This window comes from Poecilia latipinna, unplaced genomic scaffold (assembly GCF_001443285.1).
Source record: "Poecilia latipinna isolate Pla-1442-1.1 unplaced genomic scaffold, P_latipinna-1.0 Scaffold956, whole genome shotgun sequence".
Taxonomy (NCBI): domain Eukaryota; kingdom Metazoa; phylum Chordata; class Actinopteri; order Cyprinodontiformes; family Poeciliidae; genus Poecilia; species Poecilia latipinna.
In genome coordinates, this window is record NW_015113572.1 from 271,609 (window position 1) to 296,544 (window position 24,936).

Below are 24,936 nucleotides of genomic sequence, written 5' to 3' on the forward strand. Positions count from 1 at the left end.
ANCTGGACTAGAATATATTAGATTAAGTTTATGGTCACTGTGTCAAGATTTAAGCTTCAAATTTCTAAACTAGATGGAGCGGAACACCACCTTGTAGTCCACTGAGATTCGTTTTAATGAAAAGCAATAAAGAACACACTTTCCATCACTAACAGAAAATAATTCAAAGCACCATCAGTTGGCTTATTAGCTGGATGGAGAGACGGCAGCTGGACTCTTAAACGCTGCAGGATTGTTTTTCAGATCCGGCCCAAACGTACCGGAGTGCAGTATTCCACCATGGGGTATTGCATCTTGTGTCCCTTGGCAACGCGGCCGGAGAAGAAGCAGCTTTGGCAAATGTCATAGTTGAAATGTTTCAGGCTCCGATATCTGAAGAAGAAGAAAAATAGACCACATGATTAATAAGAGGAAAAAATGAGAGGAGAGGAACACCAGCCATCTTTTCCAGTCTCAGTTATCTATTATCTAAAAGGGTTTTCTTCTGGTTTTCTCCTTTCCTTCTCTTCTTTACTTTTCCTTCCCTCCTTTGTCTCTTCTGCCTTCTTTGTGTTTTTCTTTTCTTTCCTTTGTGTCCTCTCTCTATTTTTCTGGATCCATGTAACCTGGCGCCTTCAGTTTATTTGATTTTATCTTTTAAAGTCAGCTGTACATGACAAAAAACCTCTAAAGAAAATAGATGAATAAATGTAGGACATTTGTTGCTCACAGAGTATTTTTGTTTATGCATCAGGCTACCACACTGACATAAACCTGACTGAGGCTTTATTCTGAAAAAGCCTCTTAACTGTTCTTAGAAATAAGCTGAGTCATAACCAGGGTCAGTTATGATCTCAGTCCTATTATGGAGGCATGTTTACATCACGTTACGGTTACCATGGCATCTGGCAGCACACAAAGCAGCTGAAGTCAGTTGTGGGCAAAGGAAAGATTTTTTCCTGCCCCATACTGTCGACATAACACATCTAACAAAACAAAATATGAAATAAGAGGAATGAATTATGGAGGCAGTGATTGCAGTTTTCTGGCCGATCACTGATCTTTGAAAAGCCTGGTCTACTGATTCTGATTTTCCTTGATATCAGTTGATCCCAAACTTAAGGAAATCAGGACCAATTCATCACATGGGATGGCATCACTGGGGACGCTCCGATCCATTATTTTGCATCCAATACGATACAGTATCGGCTGGTCGAGGCACAGATATTAATATTGGATCGGTTTTGATTTCAACCACTTCACCCACCTGAACCCGATGATGGGACACTCCTTGCAGATGTTGCACTTGGCTTGGTGCTTGGCGGTTTCTGCAGCCGCGACCCGGTGCAGCACCGGGAGCCAAACCATAGACTGAGGCTCCAGACGCATCCAGTCCAGGAACATGGCGGCCTCCAGCTCAGGTTTGTTGTTGGCCTGCAAAGAAAGAAAGAAAGAGAGAGAGAGAGAGAGAGAGAGAGAGAGAGAGAGAGAGAGAGACAGAACTTCAGACGAATGCGACAGAAACCCAAACCAGGTACTGAGCGCATCAGTGCATCTATGCTCACATTTCTGAAAACACATTTTCTTAGAAACTTAAATTTGGGAGTAATAAAGAAATTTTAGGTTCAGAACTTATTCAGATGCATCATTCAATGTATTGCTGTTAAACGTAAAGTAAATAAATTACCATCTGTTGTTAAAAAAATGCTACATATATCAAATACAACTTAAAAGAAATTTGACTTTGTAATTTAAAGTCCTAAAATTGGGTCTCTGTCTCTTTAAGAAGCTCCTGACTCTTTCTGAAACTGCGCCGCCTTCAACAAGTCATCACAACACGGCTCCTCTATTAACCCTTTAACTACGTTTTTACCAGCATTGCATTGAGAAATAGCTCCTATAATGAATACAAGGTAGTAGGTGTTTGCTAATTGCTGCCGTCTAGTCTGAAGGAGCCGAGTGGAGGATTTGGGGGAGGATTCTGTTCTGTGAGGCGGAAGCTTAAAATCTTGGAAACTGCAAACGCATCACCACGAAGCAGGAACTGAGTCGCCCCAAGGTGGTTGCCACGGGAGATTAAAGGATTTCAAAACATGCATGAAAGAACAAAGGAAACACTCCAGGTGTGTTTTTGTTGAGGGAACAACATTATAACATGATGTAAAGCTCAAAAAGTCGATTTTTACAACATCATATTTTTCAAAGTGTCTTTTCAGGGAGGAGAAACCAACTAAAAATCCCGACAAAAACAGAGAAGAGTTAGGCAGGAAAATGTTCCGCTTTCATTCCGTCTCTCTACAGAAGCAGGACAGCAGAGTCAAAACTACAAAGTTGACTCCAGCTACTGATCTGGATAATGATAAGCTGCCTTCACACCGCCAGGCTGGCAGGCAGCGGGGGAATGAGAAGGCAAGTAATCACATGTAACCCCGCAGAATTAGCCACTGCTTGTGTCTGCATCCAGGTCTATTCCGACCGGTTCTGACTGAGGCACGTACAAACTGGAAGCAGCTGCGGACAGACGGCTCGATGTTGGAGCCGCCGAAGGACGCCACCTCGCCGAGCTGCCGGGGGATCTGGATGGAGTCGTGGAGGAGGAGGCCCAAGCGGCGCTGGTCACAGAAACCCGTGGCGCTGGCGACCTGTCGGAACAAAACTGGAGATGCAGAGGGGAAGAGAGAGAGAAAGAAATGAAAACTTAAAAAAAAAGGATAAATATCAACTCATAAAATAGTTTGATAGCTTGTACAAAATAAATTGTGACTCAAAATAATAGTGTCACTAAAAAAATTATAAAAGATTACAATGAATTCTAATTATTCACTTTGATCATATATCCTTATTACAAAATATACATTTCTTCTTCTAAAAATTATTTTTAGGTATTTTTCATAATTTTTCAAACAAAGCAAACATTAAGTAACAAATATTAATCAAAAATGTGCAAGGCATGGATTTTAACCATGTTTTGTGTTTTCACTTCCAAAACCGATATCTGATGTCTCGTATCGGCTGATACAGAAAAACAGCTGAATTGACTTAAACCATTCCTTCTTTTAAACATAAATGCACTGAATTACAAATTTAAGTATGTCACACTTAAATACACAGATAGCTCCACAAGCTAACAAGTAAAAACAACTTTAATTTATCCACTCAGTGCAATTAGCAGCGTAACAGCACATGTAAAATAAATAATAAAAAAACTGAAACTGACAAAACAATAGGTTGACTGTGTTGGTCAAACATGTAACAATTAACAGCAACAAACCTTTAAAATGCTACAGAAAGCATAATTAGGAATTCTAAATATAGTGTATGATGCATAGAGCAGAAAGCATGGAATTGAACTTAATAGATCTAGAATTGTTTTCAGAATCAGGACCAATACAGGTTTTAATATCAGATCGATATCAACTTAAATTTTAACCTCTAGTTTTATGTACGAGCTGGTTGGACTTACATCGGTATTTATCCTCTAGGTGGGCTTTGCAAAGCGAGATGATTCCAGTTTTGAACGACAGAGTCCGAATCTTCCCAGTGCGCCCGCTGCCAAAGCAACATTTCAGAACCTGGTTAGCTCTGGGGGGAAAACACTCCTGGGGTCGTGTCGGGGCGTGCTTTCACGTACGTGTCGTAGACGTTGAGCAGCCAGTTGAGGCACATGTCCACACTCAGCTGGACGTTGACCAGGTGGGAGTGGCTCTGCTCCAGCCGCTGGTACAGGCTGGTAAGGCAGGCCACCAGCTGGGAGATGTCCAGCAGCTGCTCGTTCTGCTTCAGGGTGTGCTGCTCGAACACCTCGCACGCCGTCTGCATGCTCAGGAGGTCCACTAAGAAAAGAAACACCACCACAGATGAGCTTTGCTTCCAAGTCACCAGACATTCTTGAAATCCCTAAAAAGCGGTTTGAATCAGCAGCTCTCCAGGCTTTTTGGAACATCTTTTAGAGGTTTTGGTGAGTTTTTCCTCAACAAAGAGAAAAGAGCCAAGAATGGGTCCTTGTGGAACGCCAAAAATAATGTTCTACAAGTTTTGTTGACTGCAAACCTCATCTTCTACAGTCCAAAGAAAAACAAAATTGGTGTTGATTGGTCTCAGTTGCGTTCAAGTTTTTCAAGGCCTTGAGACGGACCAGGTGCAATAGAAATTTGGTTGATAATTACATGTGACATTCACTTGAGTAGGTTACAGTTTTAAGCAACATTGCCTCAGAGAACACCACTACTGAAGCCACCCAACAACCGAAGGACGAAGGCGCTGGTCAATCATCAGCTACAGCCTGTCAGTTATTTGCAAAAAGTCTTGAAACATTTAAGTTTCTGAGCCTTAGCAGGCACAAAAGTTTTAAACGGATTAAAATATTTTATTTAGTGACGTTGATGGTGTAACAACCATCTGAAAACAGTACATTTGTATTGAGCTCAGTGTAAGGAACTGCCTCCAGAAGTAGTTACTTCCTTGTTGGCATTAGACAAAAAATGTAAATTTCTTTTTTTTTTTTTTTGGTTTAATTCAGAGCTGCGTACTTGAAGCAAAAGTTAGGAAATTTTACAAAGGTTCTCCTGCGTAACTTGAAAAATATTCCACTGTAACAAACCATCCTAAATAAAGGAGAAAAGAATAATCATAAATGTATTTTTAGTATATTTGCTAAATTTACCGTCATAGCTCTGTAGAGCCATCCATTCCTCCAAACCTCAGAAGGAATGATTTCATGACATACAATTAATCCTATTACAAATAAAACTGTTGATATCATTAATTCAAATCCACAGAAAGTCCTAGTCAAAGTTGTCCGAAGGCCAAGTAGGGGATGCAGCATACAAATACTTGAGACTAGAGCAGAAAAACACCTGAAACATGCACTAAGAGCTACCAAAGTAGCAAGCATGGCCCAGTCAAAGTCCAGCCCTAAATTCAATTGCGATTGAGTGGCTAGAAACATACCAACGAGACACACAAAGCAAATGTTCAACTCCAGAACTCCACTCCTGGGGGATTTTGCTTTTATTTATAAAAAGCTTTGGCGTCACAAATAATTCCTCTGCTCTGTGCTGCCGCAGCAGCCTGACAGAAAGACGTAGGCAGCTCCCACTTTGCAGATCCACAGGCAAAAGATGAGAGGGATGAGTAAACACACATATGGACACCATGATGCGTCAGAAACAGAAACAGAACGGGACAGATGGTTAATAGTACAGAGGAGGCAGGAGAGGCGGGACGAAGACGAGGGAAAGAGAAAAGCAGCGAATGGGGAGGACGAGGCGCAGCGTCGCGACGGGGCGAGGAGCCACCGCGACCGTACTCACAGCAGAGAGCTTTCTGCAGGCGCCTGAGCTTCATGGCGGTGCGGTAGGCCGAGAACCGAACGTTGTTCAGGTCGGCTGAGGAGCAAAACGTTATGTTGTAAGTTTTAAACCCTCCAATAAAAAAAACATTCAAAACACCTTAAAAGACGTTGAGGTGATGCTTACCCAGAGACTGGTAGAGCTCCGTCATCTTGGGATGGTCCCAGCATGTCGTCTGGGTCTGGTGGCTGCAAAGGGACAAAAACAGAGGAAGATTAAAATATTGTGTTGGTAAGTTCAAGAGTATTTGGGTCTAAATAGATGGAGTCCAGCTTGCAACAGAAGTTGGAGGGTTCTTAGCTTGACCTGCTGGTTGGAAACTCAATTATCTGATCGACAAACTAATGGAACCAACAGCAATAAAATGTTGTGGAGACGGGTTTCTCCCAGACCCGTCTGGTGGCAGGGGTCACCATAAATGCATCAACTAGCTTGCATTACTTTTTCGCACTGTATTTAAAACAAAGTAAATGCAAATTCCAAGGCTTTACCTTTGGCAAGTACAGCCTGGTGGCCCACCAGGCTTATAATACATAACATGTTATGGAGGGGGGAGTTAGGTGTTTTAGGAATGTCATATCCAGTTTTTACAGAAAGCAAATAATTAACCATTTTCTCGCTGAAGTTTGATCGGCCATTTGCCTTCCTATCCAATTCCGCCTGATTTCTCCAGTGAGATTTAAACTGGGCCAATCAGGAGTTGTGAACAATGACACTGATTTGACACAGACATTTTGCTGTTTAAGAATTGTAGTCGGAGCAAGAGGAATATTTAAGACGTCATATTGTTGACAGAGATCTCACTCCCTACATGGTTGTTTGTATTGGTATTGAACTCATTTTCCAGTAAGCTTCATTAAAGGCTAATTGCTAATATGAGATGCTAAGCGTATCTTGAAATAATGCCACAAAATGAATAATACATTTAAATATTAATTAAACCCTGCTTTATAGCAACTGCTCTCTCTCTCTCATGTGATATTGCTGCTGAATAAGGAAAAATCTGGGCTTTGACTAGGCCTATAGCTTAATTTCTTCACTCTCAGACCCTGATTGGCTGACATACTGGTACATATTGGGTCAATGTCCAGTTCTGCTTCAGCTTTATTCTTATTTTTTCAACTGGCCCCACACATGATGCACATTTTTTTATATATTATTTGGATTTCTCACCACTGTTAAAATGTCCAAATATGAAAAACTATTTTTCACATTACTAGTTTAAAACCTTTCCAGCCATACTTTAGTATTCGAAGTAAATAAAGCCAGGGATAAAGGTGAAATGATATCTTGGTGTTCTCCTCTGTGCAGGTGGATGTTTCAGGTCAGGCTTTAATAGTAGGTGTGCAAAGTGGGTGACTGCTGAACACAGTGGGCGGTGTGGCTCAACCACTGCATCGAGCAAAACAAAGAAGAGAAGAAGAACGCAGTGCAGCTCGGACTTTTTCAAGCTGTCCGGTTTCTACCTGGGGCCAAGGCAGTGCACAAACGCAACCTGGTCCAGCTGGGAAGCGGTCAACGTGGGTCCAGCTGGTTGTACGAGAGCACACCCGCAGTTAACCTCCGTCTCTGAAGCACGCACAAACAATAATCGGCCCGCAGGCTTGTTTTGCCTCTCTCCCACACTCACACTCCCGATAATGAGGAGAGGGGTCCCCTGGTGAAGAGCTACTCTAAAATCCTCAGCCTCAAAGTGTGGATAAACAGCAGCTCGTCATGAGAGCGCCGCTCACACAAACGCCCCCGAATGAACGCGCAGCAGCTGCTTTCACCGGCAACACGGCAACGCATCGGGACCGAGAACGGCTGCGGGTCAAGCGAGGTGTTTGTCCAACGTGGAGCGTTGACTCATGTAACAGTGAACAGCTGTCGTTTTTTTCAGCAACCAGCTGAAAACGACACTTTGATTACAAAGTTGTAAATGGAAATCAAAGAGATAATTCAAGGTATGAGACTGGATCAGACCTAGATATGAGAAAAATGTCAAGAAAATTAATGTTAAATTTAAATATTATACTAATGTTAAATGTTTGCTATCAATATACATTCCTCATCTCATTTTTGGCGTTTCAACCAGAACATTGGTACTGGTTGAAAGATCGACCGATCCCCTTTTTTCCCCCCTTTCGATATCTGAGGTTTAATATTGGCCTTTTTTTTTTTTTTTTAAACACATACGTAAATGCACTGAATTACAAATGTATTTGACTAGGACTAGTAAAAAATGCACAAAGACGGTGGTCCGATGTCACAGCTGAGGGGCATACCAGGGCTCAGATAGATGTTTTAAAGAGTAAAACCGATGTAAAACCACATGGATCTGTGGCATGAAATATCATAATTGTAAAGCAGCGCAGTATTTCTCAACACACTACAGTCTAAGGGCTATTCTTGCTGCTGTATCATTCAAAAAGAGGCTATTCTATCCCTTGGATAGGACAGAGAGAGCTTCACACTCGATGCCCTGCATGATTAAGACTCTTCTTATAGAGAAGTAGCTCTTGAGTAGCAATGAGAGGAATTGATTAATAAATTGAAACTTCTTTCTAAGCTTCTAGCACATTTAAGTGACTATGTGTACTTATTCAAAAAAGGTGAGAGAATAACAGAATTTTAAAGCACAGCAACGAGCTAGGTACTAGTTGCTAACAATATTGACATAATCTACAGAGATAAATCCTGAAGAAGAACTTTAGGCTTAAACACGTGTTTGCTGTTACGCAGCAGGGTAATAATCTGAAGCAAACCAGCAGTTTTGCCAACAAACATGTATAAAAGCAGGTTTTGGAGTGGTCTAGTCAAAGTGCAGGCTGAGAAACGAATGAAATTCTTTGGCATGACCTTAAATAGCCATTCTCTGTCCAAAATACCCCACGATGCTGCTTAATTTAAAAAGAAATGCTAAGAAGGTCTAAACTAGGTTGGTTTCTATATGTTGGTATTCATTCAAGTGCTCATGCTTTTCTAAAAATTGACATTTGTTTCATGACTTTTTTTCATGTCAATCAAATAGTCATGGACTAAAAAGTGAATTGGTCGGAGCACGCACACGCGCGCGCACACACACACACACACCTGCACACGCGCACACACACACACACACACACCTGCAATCACATGGGTGCCAAAAATGGGAAGCAGCCATTCCCATAAAGACTAAATCCTATCCAGCCATGCTGAAAACCGATAAGTGGATCATCGGATCGGTGCAAAACAGCACTAAATGTGCAACAATTCAGCGCCGATTTGCCAGGAAGGTGACCGTGTGTGGAGTGTGAAGGAATTCAAACACTGCTGCACTGACGGCGGGGGTCTGTGTATTACACTCGTTGAGATTACCACGTATTCCCCAGTGGGAAAAATTCAATCACATACTGCTGACATGCAGGCGCAGCTCCGGGCTGAATATATACAGATTCATGTTCCAATATGGCAGCAGAGGAGCGGGGAGGAGAGCGGCTCGAGGAGGCGCGAGTGGCCGCACACCTCGCCTCGCTCCCCCGGTAACAACCGCAGGAAGGGTTAAATCACTCCCAAAGAGAACCATTGACCTCCCACTTCATTAGCGGAGAAAGGGAAAAGCGCTTCTCGCTCATTTCTCAGCAAAACCGACAATTCGCTTTAATATTCTGTTATAATTGACTGACAGTCAAAGCACACGGTCGATGTGCGAGCGGCGTGAAAAGCTCCCCTGCATTACCACCATCCCCATTATTTATCAGCACCACAAACATTCCCCAGCCCCTCTGCAGCTACTCACTTCCGAAACTGCTCCCGCATCGCCCGCAAATCACAGCCCTGCGAGTCCAGAGGTGATGGCTCGACTCAGCGAGGAGAGAGGAGGAGGACAAGGCGGACGGAGCGTCTCCTGACACCGGCGAGAGGCGTCCGAGGTTACCGTGAAGGGCCTAAGCGAATCGGTGTGTGTTCCTCTCTGCAAGCGGCAGCGACGGGGCTGCGGAGGCTAACACGTCGCGAAAATACAGCGGAGGAACACTTCCGCTGGGTCAGACAAAATAAAAGCGGCAACCACTTGTTTCACCACTTATTTTATGGCTTCGGCATCACTCTGAAACAAATTCCTCTTACTTTCGAGCAGCAAAACAGGCGTTTAACTCAGGTCGTCAACAATGCTCCCAGAGGCGTAGCTAGGATTCTGAAACACTGGGCTCAGTCCAAATATTCAGGAGGGGGCCGGGGGTCTTAATAAATTATAAGAACATCAAAAGTTAATATGAGTAATTCTAGTAAAACTTGTGCACATGCAACATTGTATTCATATTTAAGATTATCAGGATTAATTTAAAAATGTTCTTAGATTGCAATGTCTTTTAAATATTGTCACCTTCCTAAAATTTTGAGGGGCTGATTTTTTGTCTTAAAGTCAAAATCACTTTTGGCAAAAATAAATTAGACCATTAGTTTAAGAAGGTGACAATATGTAAATCCATGTGGTTATTTTATGTTATTTTTATGTAACCATTTGTGTTCTTAAATAAACTATTATTCCTAACAATCTATTTTTATAATTATATTTTTAAGTATTCATTAGGAATGTCCACTCTGAAACTTGCATGGCTTGTCTTGATCTTCCAGTGACATCATACAATAAAGTGATGTATTTAAAGTGTGCCTCCCAATAGCTCAAATGTGACATCATCGTCTGGGAAGGAAACACTTAGTCTGATTTAATGTTAGGCAGTGGAAAACATTGCTTTGTTTTTACACAGAGTAAAAGAATCTGGCTTCAACTTTCATGCTGAGGGGGTGATGGGGGACAAATGGGTTGTTCCAGTCCAATCCCCTCTCCTGTCGTGTCCTTGGTTAAGACACTTCACCCACCTACAGTTGGAAAGCCTGTTTCTATCCCCTTAAATTCTGTCATATTTGTTTTAAAAAAATGCATTTGTGGCTTGAGCAGCAAAATTTGGTATGTGTTTTTCAATGCCAAACAACTTATGTTTTGCAAATAAAAATGTGTGTGGGGGGAAAATGAAGCAGTAACAACATAAACCATTTACAAGCAGCATCTGTGGGAAAACAAAGCCTGTGGTGACTGAAGGTTAACTTAAATCCAGACAGATGTTAAGATGGGATTCAGCAACCAGCAGCTGAATTCTTTCTCTTCTCTTAGTTAATCAGGTACGCCACCATAATTTCATAGGTTAGGCTGTTTGAAGAGAGGATTTTATTTTATTTTTTTTTAAATGGGAAGAGTCCACATACTCAACTCTGATGATGCGGCACCACTTAAGGAAAAGAAACAGGGTTTTCTACAGTATTCATACAGTAAATTGCTAAGATACATTGTCGGAACAAAATCAACAAAATTTTTTGTAGTCGAAAATAAACTATAGCCACATACTTAATTTAACCTCTAATTTAGCTTTGCTTTAGTTCTATTTTTACTTGTATTCATTCTAAATAAATACTTATTCTAACTTTTAAAATAGTTTCAAATAAATGTAGATTTCATTTTCATTTCTATATTTCATATGTCTGTCGTTAATTTATACTGACAAATATAAGTGTCCTGTTCAATTTATGTTTGACATAGGAAGATTATTGGTGCGGCACAACCTCCAACCTCTATTTCCTTCTTCAATTAGCAGTATATATTGTATAAAATGTCACTTCAGGTGAGAGTTGCTTTGAAACTCTAGAGGTCTGTTTCGATTTTAGCTTCTAAGATTGAAGTATTCTTTTACACTTAGCCACAATTTTTTTTTTTTTAATGAAGATCTTTATTTTGAAATTAAACCCTGCTTACTTCCTGTCTAGCCTGGCCTGCCGCTCAGCATCGGCCCACAGCTCTGCTAGACCAGGCAGAGATCAGGCTCCCTGCCTCTGAATCCCTTCCCCCCCTTCCTGCTGTTTCAGGGAGCAAAAGAGCCTGAACATCATCTGAGGGGGGTTTTCACCTCCCTGACAAGAAGGACGGATAGTGAGAGCTAAACACCACTCGCACTCGGCATCGTGAAGCAGAGGGAGAACAATAAAGGCCGGCTGGGAGAGAGCTAGAGGAGGGAAGGAGAGCAAAGTGTCTTTTACTTGTGAGAAAGGAGAGATAAGGAGGAAGGGTGAGGGGAGGTGGGGGGAGTAGCTCTGCTTTGGGAGTCAGTGTTGCAGGACTGAGAAGAAAAGTGCGGACAAGTCTCAACTGTTACATTAACTCTGGAACAGTGTGGAGGTGTGTGTGTGTGTGTGTGTGTGCGTGCAGTGAAACAATAGCCGTTCGTGCCCATACGAATACAGCTGCAGAAATTCGGACGATCCACTCTGGATTTTATGCCCCCAATTACTGATGAGTACCAACTGTAGAGTGAAAACATGTGGATCCATCAGGAGATCCTCGCCGGTATTTAAACATGAACAGCTGCTACTGAAAAGCTTCCAGCTGATTTAAAATGCAAAAGCATGTGTTCGGTTGTAGCATCTCATCTTTTTTCCTGGTAAGCTGACAATTTGTCCAAGACTTTACAGCAGCGTGTGATCCCTGCGGCGTAGGTTGACCTCTTAAGGAAAAGTTCAAACATGTTCTCCGCTCTGGTGTCCAAATAATTTATATCAGATTCTTCCAATTCTTCTTTTTGTAACTTCAGCAGCCTCTTTCTGATTGTACAACACTAGCAAGAACGTTGACCTTTCCATGGTGACGTTTAAGGGTTTTTTAAGACTCTTAAGCATCTTGTGGTCTGTTTTCAGACGGCGACATGCTTGCGGTCTGAAATCTGCGTTAAGGACTTGAAGTAAGCACGAACAACTGACTTGCAATTCTTCCAAAAGCTCTTTGTCACAATGTTCCCTTATGGTTGATGTACAGTGGTTCATAAGTTTGTCCCAAATCAGCCTTCAACATCATTGAACCACAAAATGTCGGAATGTATCTATATACTGTCCTTCTCTTGACATCGATCAAACAAAAATAGTATGAGTAGAAAAATAGTATGAAACGACTAAGCTTTAGTCGTTTTTGAAACATACGTCATATATATGTAAAACAAAACAGAAGAAGTAAAGGCGGTAAATATGTTAAAAACAAACATGAAGTTGAGTTAAAGTTCCCAAGGGAAATCCGTTTATCTCAGAACAGAAGAAACAGAGCTGCTTTCACAAAGGGCAGGAGAATGTGAGGATCAGCTGGCCCACCACCCAGAGATCTGCACTTACTTGATATAATAGGGCACATTGTTTGGAGAGATGCCCTGCTCGAACGGTCTTTCTACCGATCCTGGAGAAGACACAGGGACAGATGAGGAGTGTCACAACAAAAGACCTGAACTTTCACACAGTTTATGCATTATCTGGGGGAAAAAGGTGCAACAAATCCCAAGATACTCTTCTTTTTAATCTTCTTTTTGTTACTTGACCTTTACAAAGATAGGATGTTGCAAAGCGAGCCTGCTCTTTAATTTACCCTGATATGTAAACTATTCTGTTTTTCAGTAGATATAAAAAATTGTCCCAGCTTCTTGTTCTTTTTTCCTAACACACTTCCTCCTTTCACATAACTATCCATTAACAACCTTTTATGGCTTATGGTTGAATACTTTCCTGTATCATTTATTTATTTTCGTGTATTTTGGGGGTTTACATTAGATTTTAAAAAAACCACACAGCTACCAAAATCAACAGAGTAAAACCTGGCAAAATCATAAAGTTTAGCATCATTTATTTTATTTTATTGGGCATATAGAAATGAATATGAGAGGGGCGGGGCCTCACCTTGAGAAAGGCAGAAGTCTGTGTGAGCGTCTGTCAGCTGCTTCAGATGTTCTTTGACAGATATCTGTTAGACAGAAAGCAGGAGCCATTCTAAGAAAAATAAAATAAACATTTTTATTCATTGCCTGACCCTCTGATGTTCATTTAGATACATTTTATGACCAAAACACAAATCAATTCAATAATTCTAAAAGCTAACAAGGATAGTTTAGAGTTTTAGAAGAGCTGTTCTCATACAATTAAAATGTATTTGATCAAAGTGATTTTCCAGAGTATTATTCTGTGTTATATCCCTTCATTTTGAATAAATTAAATCTTGCCAATTATCTACTAATTTATCGAGATTTTGCCAACTTCAGCAAAATTTGAACTATGCCTTTAGTTTCTTCGGTTGCAGCGTGTAAAAAAGTAATGGAATAGATCATCTTTACATTTTCCAGATGTATGTTTTTCCCTCCACTTTGATGTTATTTTTAATCACCAACTAACAAGCTACGTCCACTTGTTTTAGTTGCATCGTTTGGTTTGTGCGTAAAAAGAAAAAAAGTTATTTTAGCCAAATATATCGACAAAAATAAATCTAAATTATATACATTTAAATCGACACTTGTAAATAATTATAAAGTGTACATAAGAACACATTGGTGGCCTGAGTGAAGAAAACAAAGATGAACATGGACAGGATGACTGAATGTGAAGTCGAGGAACTGCAGGGTGACACAGTCTGAATGAGGCATGTCTACATGCTTCATTTACAAATGTTATCTGAAATGTAAAACGTAGCAAAACAACAGGAGTCCCACTCTCCTGTCAACTCACTTCCTCCTTAATTGAAACTATTATAAATACCACCAGGATCTATGAACCTTTTGGGTTAGGTTCATTTCTGCCAAAAAAAACAACAACAAACAAACACTTTTTAAATTAGATTTTAAAGGACAGGACTGACAACAAGATCATTGTTTGATAAATAGAAATAAAACATTCTAAAGTGTTCCAGTATTTCTGCTAAAATTTCAGCTAAAGTTCTTGTGGATGATCTGGTAGCTCCCCAGTATTGTATAACTTGACAAAAGCACAAGTTTAGCCTGATTGCTAAAAGTCTGTGTTGGATCAAAACCTGATGAGGTTGAGACTTTCCCATAGGCATTTCAATAGATTTGAACATCACCATAAAGTTAATTTATTTCAGTAATTAATTTTAGTTGTTAATGTGGATTGTTTCCTTGCCAACACTGCTATTGGTTTCCTATCAATGTTATTTTTAGTAGAATTAAAAAGACTAATGTCAAAAATGGTTCTTAAATATAATTTTCTATAGTCTGTATTTCAATTTGTGGTTTTATGACTTCCATAAATAATATCTACCAGCAGAAGGAACACATTTGTGGAGGGGTGAATAGTCCTGGAGCCACGAGACAGACATACTGGTGGCACTATTTTTAGTAAAGTAGTGTCTGTGAAGATTAAATACATGGCAAAATATCATTCCTTAATAGAAAATGATGGAAATTCAGCTGATTCTTGCTGCTTTGTCAACGCCTGCCAGGAAGCTACATCTTTAAAGTCCCCAGGGGAAGCACCATGGTATGTGTGTGAGCTTGGGTGTTGAAGTCCTCAAGCTGCTGGACTGAGATGGGTTAGAGTCCATCTTTGTGGACAGACTGGCTCATTAAACATCCAACCTTTCATCTGCTACCCAAATGACAAAGCAGCTGATGACACAGCATGGGAAAGAGGAAGTGAGAGGAGGAGAGCCGCGATGTGAGATGAAGAAGATGTGACAGTGATGGCCCGTCCCAGTTTTTCTGCTTCTATGCAGCCAGGAACTGAAATTACCTTTGAGTCCACCTCATCCAGTCCATTGCTGCCCGAGTTGCTTTTTCCCGTATCCACGGTAACCTGATTAGAATTGTACAAGAGACGGTGTGGGATTGTTGAGGCAGAACCTGCTGCTATTACCGAGAGTGCACTTTGTGCCTATGTTGACCATCACCTGCGACCCTTTAGGCATAAAAGAACAACGTGAACTCGCTTGAAAGAGCTGAATCTCGAGCTATTTCCCTCCTCCCAACACAGACATACACATATATGAGATGTACAAAATTAAGTTTAGACATAATCCCATCTAAACAAATCATTAATACCTAGATTGAAGACTAAAAGAAGTTTTTAAGAACCAGTTTAAACTCTAAATGGCAACACTCAAAGGACAATGAAAAACAAACAAGAGAAGCCAAAGTAATTACGACTTTAGCTTTTGGTATCAGATCAGTAAAACAGTCAAACACTCCACATTGGTTCGGCAGGTTTTGTTGTTCACCCCTTCCTTCAGAAGTGCATTCTTCAAAATGTACAGTTCCACGATTGCCGTGATGACTGAACAAACTACTGCATCACTGGCCAACACTGGATTTCAGCTCAGGTCAATGCTCTTGAAAAGTTCTTGAAGGTTTAACTGTATGTTTGAGACATAAGAAACGTCTTGAGATGCCTCACTTAAACCATATGCAAACATTTAATACATCCGTAGAGATGAGTCCTGATTCTATTGCGATAGGGTCCAATTTCTTTTATGGACATTTTATTATTCACTGTTTTTTTTTTGTTTTTTTTGCATCAAATAAATTTATTTGCAGACCCAGCTGATATTACAAGAAGTTCCCATGGTTGCCATAACACACAGTAGTGAACTGTGTGTTATGGCTAAAGCCGAGCAAAGAAACACCTTGGTTTATTGTTGCAAAAAAGAAAGCCAAATGTTTGTGTCGGTGCCAAAGCATCTGCTCCGGTCCGAACTTCAGAAAGACCAGCCTTCTGGTCCCGTCACTGCTGTTGCATCCAGGCATCCATTTCATCCGGCTGATTGGCTCTATCCGTCACACCCTGTTATGATCACCGGTTGACTTCCAGTACACAAAGGGTGGTGTTTATTGTTGCTGACACAAACCGAGGCTGAACTGCCTCTGATCACTGGCACCTCGTCATTATGAAAGGATTCTACCATGAAGGCTGAGCTAGCTCAGTTTAATCATAGTAATCTTAGTAGTAGCCAAAATGTCTAAAATATTTAGAAGAGCCCTCAGATCATAAAAGCCGGTTGTGATAAAAGACTTGGTGTAGTCTCAGGAGTACAGTCTATCATTTAAATGTTAGTTCAGCCAGCTACTGCTACTACAACCTGATGATATATTCTTTTATTACATATTAAATACATGTAATTACTCACCATTTCAACATTTTATTTTGCTTTACATACTGAATAAGCAACTAATTAATGTGTTAAAAAATGAAAATTTGCTCAAGTTTGAGCCATTAAAGTAGATTTTTTTGGGGGTAATACTCGGTTAGATTCTAACATTATCTAATTTATCTTGGCCACAAATCCTTCTGAAAAACTTTCAGAAGGATTTACCAGCAGATACACAAAGGAACAAATCAGAACTAACTTAACGCAGCTACTTCCACATGATTTTAGCACTGCAGTTCTAGAATTTATTCATTGTGTGCAAACTTTGTGTTCTTTATCGGCTGTATAAAGAACACATTTTGAACAGTAAATAAGTTTAATGATTGGAAAAAAATGTGTTTGTATCCAACCTTAGTTAGCTTAGTGATAGCATTAAGGCTAAATTCAATCTTGCTAACATGGCATAACTCATTAGCTGCCTAATGTTAATTAATATGAATTAATTCACAAAGCAGTAGTGCCAAGCAGAAACCATCTACCGCAGAAACTACCGTCCATGATTTTCCTATTCTCCGCTCTTGGGGGATACAACCAATCAACATAAAGGAAAACGAATGGCATTCCTCCATTGGCTGTTTTGCAAACACTAACCAATAGCGTGTGAATTAGCATTGCGCTTAGCTATTCCAGCTTCTCAAGCTGCATTTTGTTTTAAATATTTCAGATATGGATTATAATATAAATCTGTGAAGAGGCAGGTTTTCCACCAATATGGAACCGCAAGTGTGTGTGTGCGTGTGTGTGTGTGACCTCTGTACCTAATGAACCATGACCCCACCAAAGTTGGGATTGTCATTCACTTCACCAATTGTTTTTGCAAGAAAACTTAACACGGTTTGGGGCTGAGGTCTTGGCTAAATTTAGTCAAAGCAATGTCAGCCTTGGTTGGTTAATAAAGTGCAAACATTGCTCTAACGTCCTTAAAAGCTTTGCCTACATGTGTTTTCAGTGCTTCAGCTTTTCAGCCACCTTAACATTTTGATGGAAGGCACTCAGGCTAATGTCCTAATAAGGTAAAAGCTTTGACCTCTCAATCCATGAACATATAAATTAAGTTAAGAGACCTTTACAATGACAGGTAAAATGTCTTCACACAGCTGAATTTAGTCATCCACTGGTCATGATTGCAAATGAGAGCATTTTAGTAGGTAAAATTGTAGTTAAATAACTAAAAACGGCAAGGTTAGGGAACCAGGAGCTAACCAGATTGGAGGGTTAGTACCCTGGTTTAGGTTGGAGACAGTTTTGTGTGTGTGTGTGCGTGTGTGCGCGCGAGAATGTTTAAGGGTACATACTTGGAGCAGTCTCCAGCGCGTGTTGAGGTCTTCAATGCGTTCCAGGTTGCTAGGAGACAACTGGATGTCGGATGGATCGAACGTGGATGCCAAATGGTTCATGTGTGTCACATCGTCCTTAATCAGAGCTATTTCTTCCTGGAACTCCTGAGCCAAAGAGAAACACACACATATATATATATATAAACATTTGTAAACACTCAGATTAAAATGACAATGCAGATAATTACTCTTATGAAGACAGAGTCTTGGTTTATTCTCTGTTGGTTTATTCTGGAGTTACCTTGACTCTGCTGATGTGCTCAGGTAAGGAGTCAATCAACAGTTCCCCTACGGGTTCCCAGCCCTGCTTCACCATCTCCGCCTGCTTCAGCTGCTTGTCCAGCAGGTCTTCTGCTTCCTGGAGCTCCATCAGTCTGTCCAGGGCCAACTCCAACCTCCTCTGCCAGTCGGCCGAGTCGACGTTGAGCCGGTCCCACCGGCTCACCACGTCGTCCGCCTCTTTGCGCAACACTCGGCCCACGTTCTGAGCACGCTCCTCCGGGCTGATGTCTGACGTTTGGGATAAGCCAGGTCTGGCAAAATGAGTAACTCATAGCAACAGCCTCATTTATTAAGCTATATTTGATCAGTTGTGCCTCTGTGAAGGTACAACTAGTATGTTTCTAGAAACTGGTATGTTTCCAGAAACTTTCACCAATTCTTCACATAATAGCTCAAGTTCAGTCTGGTTGGATAAAAAGCTCTTGTAAGCCCCAATTTCCAAGCCAGGCCACAGATTCTCAATAGGATTTAGGTCAAAATTTTGACTAGACCATAGAAATATTTGCGCCTTAGAAAGGTATTTACACCCTTCTGTCTGTCCCTCAAGTTGTTGAATTTTGGCCATTAAACTTGGCCAAACTCTGAGAGCCACATGAGGGCGATAGAGCTGCTGCCTGAAGCACTGACTGAGCAGACGCTGGAATTCCCCTCTTCCTCTCTGAACCTGCTCAAGTTGGCAGCCTGTCAGATTTATTAGACCACACTTTAGGCTTGGCTTGTTTTGTAGTCCAAGCTGCTGCCATGGTGCAAACAGCACGGCCAGTAAAGCATCTGCCACTGCGTTTCCGTGTCGACCTCCACAAGCAGTCGTCGCTAGGCTGTCACTAGGCATGTTTTTAATTTATGAGCAAAGAGAGAGGGAAAGCTAATCCTCCTTCCTTTATGTCAGATTTGAGAACTGAAGGAGTTTAAATCCTCCAAATCCAAAAGTTCATCATTCTACAGGTCAGGTAGTGTACAGGGTGTGTGAAACTGAACCTAGAACGTGGGAGATCACTGTTTAATTTATGATTAAACAATGTAGTAAATAACATTTTCATGAAGACTTCTTTGACTACTCAAGGTGTAGTTAATTGACCTTTGAGGAAAAGTCAAAACTTTTGTTAAAGTCAACATGTGGCATGTTCATCTTAAACTGTAAATGAATAAAATAACCAAATAAATAAATAAATAAATGTCAAATGGTTCTTTGAAGGAACAATCTCAAAACAAAAACATTATAAAGCAGGAATAAATGCGTTATTTATGTCAGCGAATCTGTTTTAGACATAAATGAAGTTTGTGTGTGTGTGCGTCTGTGTATTACCTCTCAGTTCAGGTGATGGCGACTCTCTAGGCAGTTCGGACAGGAAGAATCCCACATCATCAAGAGCCTTGGTCACCACCGGATCCTTGGCTCTGAGCTCCATTTTGAACCCCTATGACGGACACACACACACACACACGCGCGCGCGCGCGCACACACACACACACGCACACACACGCACATGTTCAAGTCTCTTATCTACTTACACCAGAGGTAGCTTTCATTCCACTTATCTTTGATCTCAGAACAAACGATGCTTGGAATCGAGTGTCAGCTACACTGGAGGTTTTCTTCGATTTCATTGGCTGTTTTACCATTTACCATGACAGAACATTATATTTAATCTTTACTTATTTTGTTTTTTTTGTATTTTTTGGTGGCAAACCCTGCATGTAGAAATTAAATTATGATGCTAGTGTGAGTTTCAGGAGGTCATGGATTCTTCCAGTCTGATTCTTCTCATTTTAGGCTTTTATTATCGTCCCTAAACACAGCAATTTTCTGTTTTTTTAATCCAATAAAGTCTAATTAAAACAATTTTATGCCAGAAAAAAAACATCACATATTTCCTTATTAATCTTAGACATAAGCTTGTGTCATGTTTCCCCCTTACTCTGTGTGTATCCAGCTGGGACTGCACGGTGGGAACATCGCCCCCTACAGGCTTCTCCTGCTCCAGCTGCTGACTCTTGAGCCTTAGCCAGTTCAGCAGCTCCTGCAGTGACATGTGGAGCCTCTTCCAGGGAGCCATCTCAGAGTCCAGCTGTGACCTACCAAAGAAGCACAAGCTTTTTCCTCCCACCTTTTTTCTTTTTTTTTAAATCATCTGGATCCAAACTGAAGCATTTCTCCCTCTTTGGTCCGTCTGCAGTCCAGGTGTGTCTCACCTCATGCTGAGAGTCTTGCTGCGCAGGTCGTTCCAGCGCTGCCTCATGTTGTCCAGACGCCTCTGGAGCAGAACCCGGTCCTCAGGGTCCCTCAGAGAGGTCAGGATCCTCTGGCCGTTCTCATCCAGGGAGTGATACAGCTCTTCGTGGCCGTCCACCTCTGCCTGGAGGTCCTAGTTTAACACAAACAGGCAGGATTTATAATAAAAATGCTATACCTTGAAATTGGGCCTGTCTCTTTAAGAAACTCCTGCTCTTTCTGAAACTCCGTCTCCAGGAAGTCATCACAACATGGCTCCTCTATTAACCCTTTAACAACATTTTTACCAGTGTTGCACTGAGAAATAGCTCCTATAATGAGCTCTGCAGTTTCACCAGGTGTTTGCTAATTGCTGCTGGCTAGTCTGAAGGAGCCGAGTGGAGTCCTGGGGGAGATCTGCACTTCGGTGTACCCAGGAGTTTTGCACAGTTGTATGGTTGCTATGGGGATTAAAGTAAATACTTTACTCAAACATGCGTGACAGAATCAAAGTAACACTCAGGCATTTTTTTTGTGTGATAATTTAGTAGCATTATAACATGGTGTAAAGCTCAAGAAAGTTGCCCCTTTAATGCAACAAAATTTTGATGGCTTTTTCTGCTAATAAAATCCTCATTTGAAAACTGCTTTTTGTATGTGCATGTGTTATATTAAAATTTGACAACAGAAATCTGTATTTTAAGGGATAGAAGTATTATGCAAATTGGACTGTTGTGAGCTTTAATTCAACTCAGTTAAGTTTATGTATATAGCACCAATTCTCAACAAATGTATCAAGGAACTTTACAAAACAAATTGCCGCCATGTCATCAAAAAACATAACTGGAGTGTTGCTTTGATTCTTTCATGCATGTTTGAGAAATTCTTTAATCTCCCATGGCAACCATGCAGCTCATTGGTGGAACTGGTAGCTCATTATAGGAGCTACTTCTCAGTGTAACACTGGTAAAAATGTTGTTAAAGGGTTAACAGAGGAGCCATGTTGTGATGACTTCCTCAAGGCGGAGTCTCAGAAAGAACAGGAGTTTCTTAAAGGCACAAATGCCCAATTTCTCGCAAAGTCAAATTTTCACTGAAGTTGACATAATTACTTGACTGTGCTGTAAATGATACTCTGTGGCTAGAAAGCACATAACACTGCCTCTTTAACCAAAGATTAGGTCAGACATGAATATGACAAGAGAAGAGTTTCACATGAATCCAATGGGCTCAACGATCATCGGTGAAACAAAGAAGTTCTTTATCCATCTGAACTTTAACGACAAAACTCTAAAAACGACAACATCCACAACATGTAAAACACACAATGACAGTACATGTATTTTCTGTTTTTATAACAGGATCTTTTTCCGCTTTACAAAAGAACGAAGCCTGAATTTTACGTTCCAACCTGAACTTGGTAGACCTTCCTACGCAGCATCCTCCAAAGAAGAAACTAGACGCTAAGTCGCAGAGGAAGCGCCATCATGTTTTTCCTCTGTTCTGTTCAAACGAGCTCCCCGCGCACAGCGGCCGCACAGAAATGCCCTCCGTTTAAAACGCGAGGCAGATACTGGAGACGAGACGGACGGGGAGGGCAAGGAGACAAAGTTGGGCCGGGTAAGTTGGTGGAAACACAAGAGGGGGGCGAGGAAGAGATAGGAGGAGGAAAGAGGCAAAGAGGACATGAAAGCAAGAGGAAAACGATGAGTGAGCTCGTTTTCCAATTAAACCTTATCTGCGTGTGGCGTTGTCGCCCCGGAGAGAGTGTGCACACTTCTCTGGGTGCTACAGCTGCCATAATAATTGGACACAGAAGACTATCTCAGCGCTGCACACAGCACTGCCTGTTGGACTGACACAACTCTTAATGCATGTGTGTGTGTGTGTGTGTGTGCGTGCGTGTGTGAGAAGAGGGAATAAAAGCTGAAATTTGCATTTCAGATTCCGTTTCCAACATGCGAGTGTGTCCGAGTTTCGACACAGAGAGCGAGTGGGAGCAGGATGAGGGTCAGAGTGTGTCCTCGCCACAGACAGAGGCCACCATTCAACACCCACAATGCAGCGGGGGGCATTTTTCCGTATGTCCGCCAGACCGGGAGCGGCCAATAAGCTCTCTTCATGCTGCCTTATCAGCATTGTTGTCATTCCAAGCAGGGGAGGGAATTGTGCAAGTGTTTTCTTTTTTTCTTTTCTTTATATTTTCGACTTGTTAATCAAACACTGGGCTGAGCCAGGAGGACGTTATCTTCTGGGATGGCGTTTGATGTCAGCTTTACAAAAACTGAAGTGAGCTCGATTAAAAACACTGTAGATCTAAAAAGGCTGGAGTGAGACGGAAAGTTTAAAGTCTCGCTACAGGATGTTGATTAGATTTTGGTTTGGTATTCTCCACAACATTCACCTTCAAATGGCCTCATGCGACCTACGGACGACTTTTTCACCACAGTCTGAATGACGCAATTCTGGTCGTTTTACCCCCGTAAAAGAAAAAGAAAAAAAAAAACAGATGTGTGGTACTAATTCGGGTATATATCCGATTGTTTTCTGCAGTCTGAACCGTCACGTCACAGTAATATTGTTCATCATGATATCTGGGACAACTTATCGTCGAGCAAATTTACTGCGAAATTTACGCAAAAATTGTCAAAAAAGTTGGGTTTAAATAGCTGTGTTTCCATTTTGTGCAAACTGTAATTTCAAAAATAAACTCGCTGAATTGAAAATGGCAGATTTTCAGCTGTAACAAAATGGATGTATTTCGCAAAACTGCAATGGAGACACCTTTTTTTTTTTTTTGCATCACATGAATCATGTGGTTGACACCGAAAACGACAACACACTGCACGGCAGATGGACATACTTTTCGGGAGGCCATCACTGTTTGTATTAAAAATCTCGGCCCAAATAAAATACTTAATATTTCAATATTCCTGAGAGACAGAATTAGGGTTTTCATCTGCCGTGAGCCATAATCGTTCACACAGGCAGACATAAACATTAAAAATCTATCACTCTGTATGAATATAGAAAAAAAAAAGAAACGGAATGAGGAAAGATGCAGAAGAAAGTCTCTCTGCTAAACCTGCTCTGCCCTTATGCCATGCTGTCCTTGTGAAAACAATTTACTCTCTGCCCACACAGCTCCAAAGCTGAGTGCTCCTCCATTATTCATGCAGGGGCCAGTGTTTTATATATAAACACAGGAAATCTGTTGCATTAATATCCTGACTCGGCGAGCGAGGAAACATGAGGGAATCAGTCATCGTCTAATGACGTCTGACAGGTGGAGTGAGAAACACGGATAATCCTGTTCCACTGGTACCTGGTGAGGGAAGGGGGGACGGATCAAACAAGAACTGTGATGGCAGGAGAGCTGAAACTAATTTAGTTCTTTTTTTTTCTGAGCTCCCTGTTAAGATCCAGCACTTTCTGTCCCTGGTAAATAACCAGGTCATGCAGTTACACCTCAAACGAGCCAGATTACATGCCTTAATGAAGAGGATGTGTGTGTGTTAAACCGTGTCCTACCTTCCACTGGGCCAGCAGCCTCTTGGCCGCCTCAGGCTGATCCTGCAGCCTCTCCTTGTTGGTGGCATCTATTAAAACATTGCAGGTGGTCTCCGCCTCCGTCAGCCAGCTCAGGAACTTCTCCAGGTCCAGGTAGAACTGGTGGAGCAGCTTCAGGCCGGCTTCCACCGCCGCCTCTCGGTCTGAAACTCTGCAGACGGGCGAGAGAGATGAGGGAAACCGAGGACTTGCCTCCAAACTCAGGCTTTATTATCAAGTTGAACCAAAATGAACCCTGGACACATGGCACTTTCACCAATTATTTTAGATTTTCACAAATTAATAGATGCACATTAATATTCTGAACAACAATTTCTCTTGTGTGGCAAACGACTGTCCTGACTTACAGAACGGTGCTAACATATTTCATGTTAGCACCTCGTTGATGTAAAGTCGTCACAAAAATTGCGTGATTTGTTATTTATCAATACCAGAACTATCTCAAACTATCCTGTTTTATTCCTGTTTTATGCCATATTTTTTGGACTAATGCAACTTGTATTCCCGAACGAAGGACGTTGGTATTGTCGCGTGTGCGGTTACCGTTTGTTGATGTGCGCCCACGTCGCCAGCATGTTGTCATTGACCTGGGTGACCTTGTGCGTGTCGTCGTTGGCGTACAGCGTCAGCAGCTTGTTGGCCAGCGCGTTGGTTTCAGCCACCTGTCCCTGCCACTGCTTCAGGTCCTTCATGAAGACCTGCAGGGGAACAGAAACCAAAGGGCTCGCTCTCGTTGCCGATGCCAACAGATCTGGGAGTGCCAGTCGTCATGCAGCCATGCAGACGGATCTCTGGTGCCCACCCTTAGATCTGCGTGTTGCTTCTTCAGTGCGTCCGCTGTGTACGTGATCTCCTGCCACGATTCCAGCCTCCCACTGGCCTGTTTGATGAGGCAGTCCACCTCCCGCTTTGCGTCCAGCCAGTTTGTGGAGTCCTGCAGCATGTTGAGGATTTGCTTGAGCCTGTCGGAGAGTTTGGTCTGAGAGTCTTCCCAGTGGGTCTGAAGCTTGTCGACTGTGGAGGAGGAAAAAACAAAACTGTGTGTTTTCCAGGTACATAGTGCCATTTCATAGCAGTCAAGTAGCTATATTGTCTCCAGTTGTTATAAAAATACCAGATACATCGAATATGACTTTAAAGATGTTTGACTTCATAGTTTAATGCCTTAAAAATTGGTCACTGCTCCTCTTTTAAACCTTTCACATTTTTACCAGCAAATTCCTGAGAAGT

General features: G+C 41.5%; 1 protein-coding gene across 9 annotated transcripts in view; it reads right to left on the bottom strand.

Annotated features, from left to right (window-relative positions):
- Positions 1 to 24,787, bottom strand: part of LOC106958018 (dystrophin-like) — a 36,412-nt gene extending 11,625 nt beyond the window's left edge. For 6 of the 9 annotated variants that reach the window (XM_015049685.1, XM_015049682.1, XM_015049681.1 and 3 more), the window contains exons 1-18: positions 24,509 to 24,787; positions 24,250 to 24,404; positions 23,668 to 23,857; positions 20,118 to 20,290; positions 19,844 to 20,000; positions 19,231 to 19,342; positions 17,884 to 18,152; positions 17,601 to 17,747; positions 14,895 to 14,957; positions 13,056 to 13,119; positions 12,501 to 12,561; positions 5,457 to 5,518; positions 5,292 to 5,366; positions 3,611 to 3,812; positions 3,443 to 3,528; positions 2,478 to 2,635; positions 1,247 to 1,413; positions 261 to 372 (exon numbers count right to left, since the gene is read on the bottom strand). In XM_015049685.1, the coding sequence (XP_014905171.1) occupies positions 261 to 372; positions 1,247 to 1,413; positions 2,478 to 2,635; positions 3,443 to 3,528; positions 3,611 to 3,812; positions 5,292 to 5,366; positions 5,457 to 5,518; positions 12,501 to 12,561; positions 13,056 to 13,119; positions 14,895 to 14,957; positions 17,601 to 17,747; positions 17,884 to 18,152; positions 19,231 to 19,342; positions 19,844 to 20,000; positions 20,118 to 20,290; positions 23,668 to 23,857; positions 24,250 to 24,404; positions 24,509 to 24,772 (2,517 nt within the window). In that variant the 5' untranslated portion in view covers positions 24,773 to 24,787. Of the gene's footprint in view, positions 1 to 260; positions 373 to 1,246; positions 1,414 to 2,477; positions 2,636 to 3,442; positions 3,529 to 3,610; positions 3,813 to 5,291; positions 5,367 to 5,456; positions 5,519 to 9,090; positions 9,326 to 12,500; positions 12,562 to 13,055; positions 13,120 to 14,894; positions 14,958 to 17,600; positions 17,748 to 17,883; positions 18,153 to 19,230; positions 19,343 to 19,843; positions 20,001 to 20,117; positions 20,291 to 23,667; positions 23,858 to 24,249; positions 24,405 to 24,508 lie in introns of those variants that run through there. The other 3 variants (XM_015049684.1, XM_015049680.1, XM_015049687.1) reach the window with 2 other exon arrangements.
- Between the last annotated feature and the right edge of the window lie 149 nt (positions 24,788 to 24,936).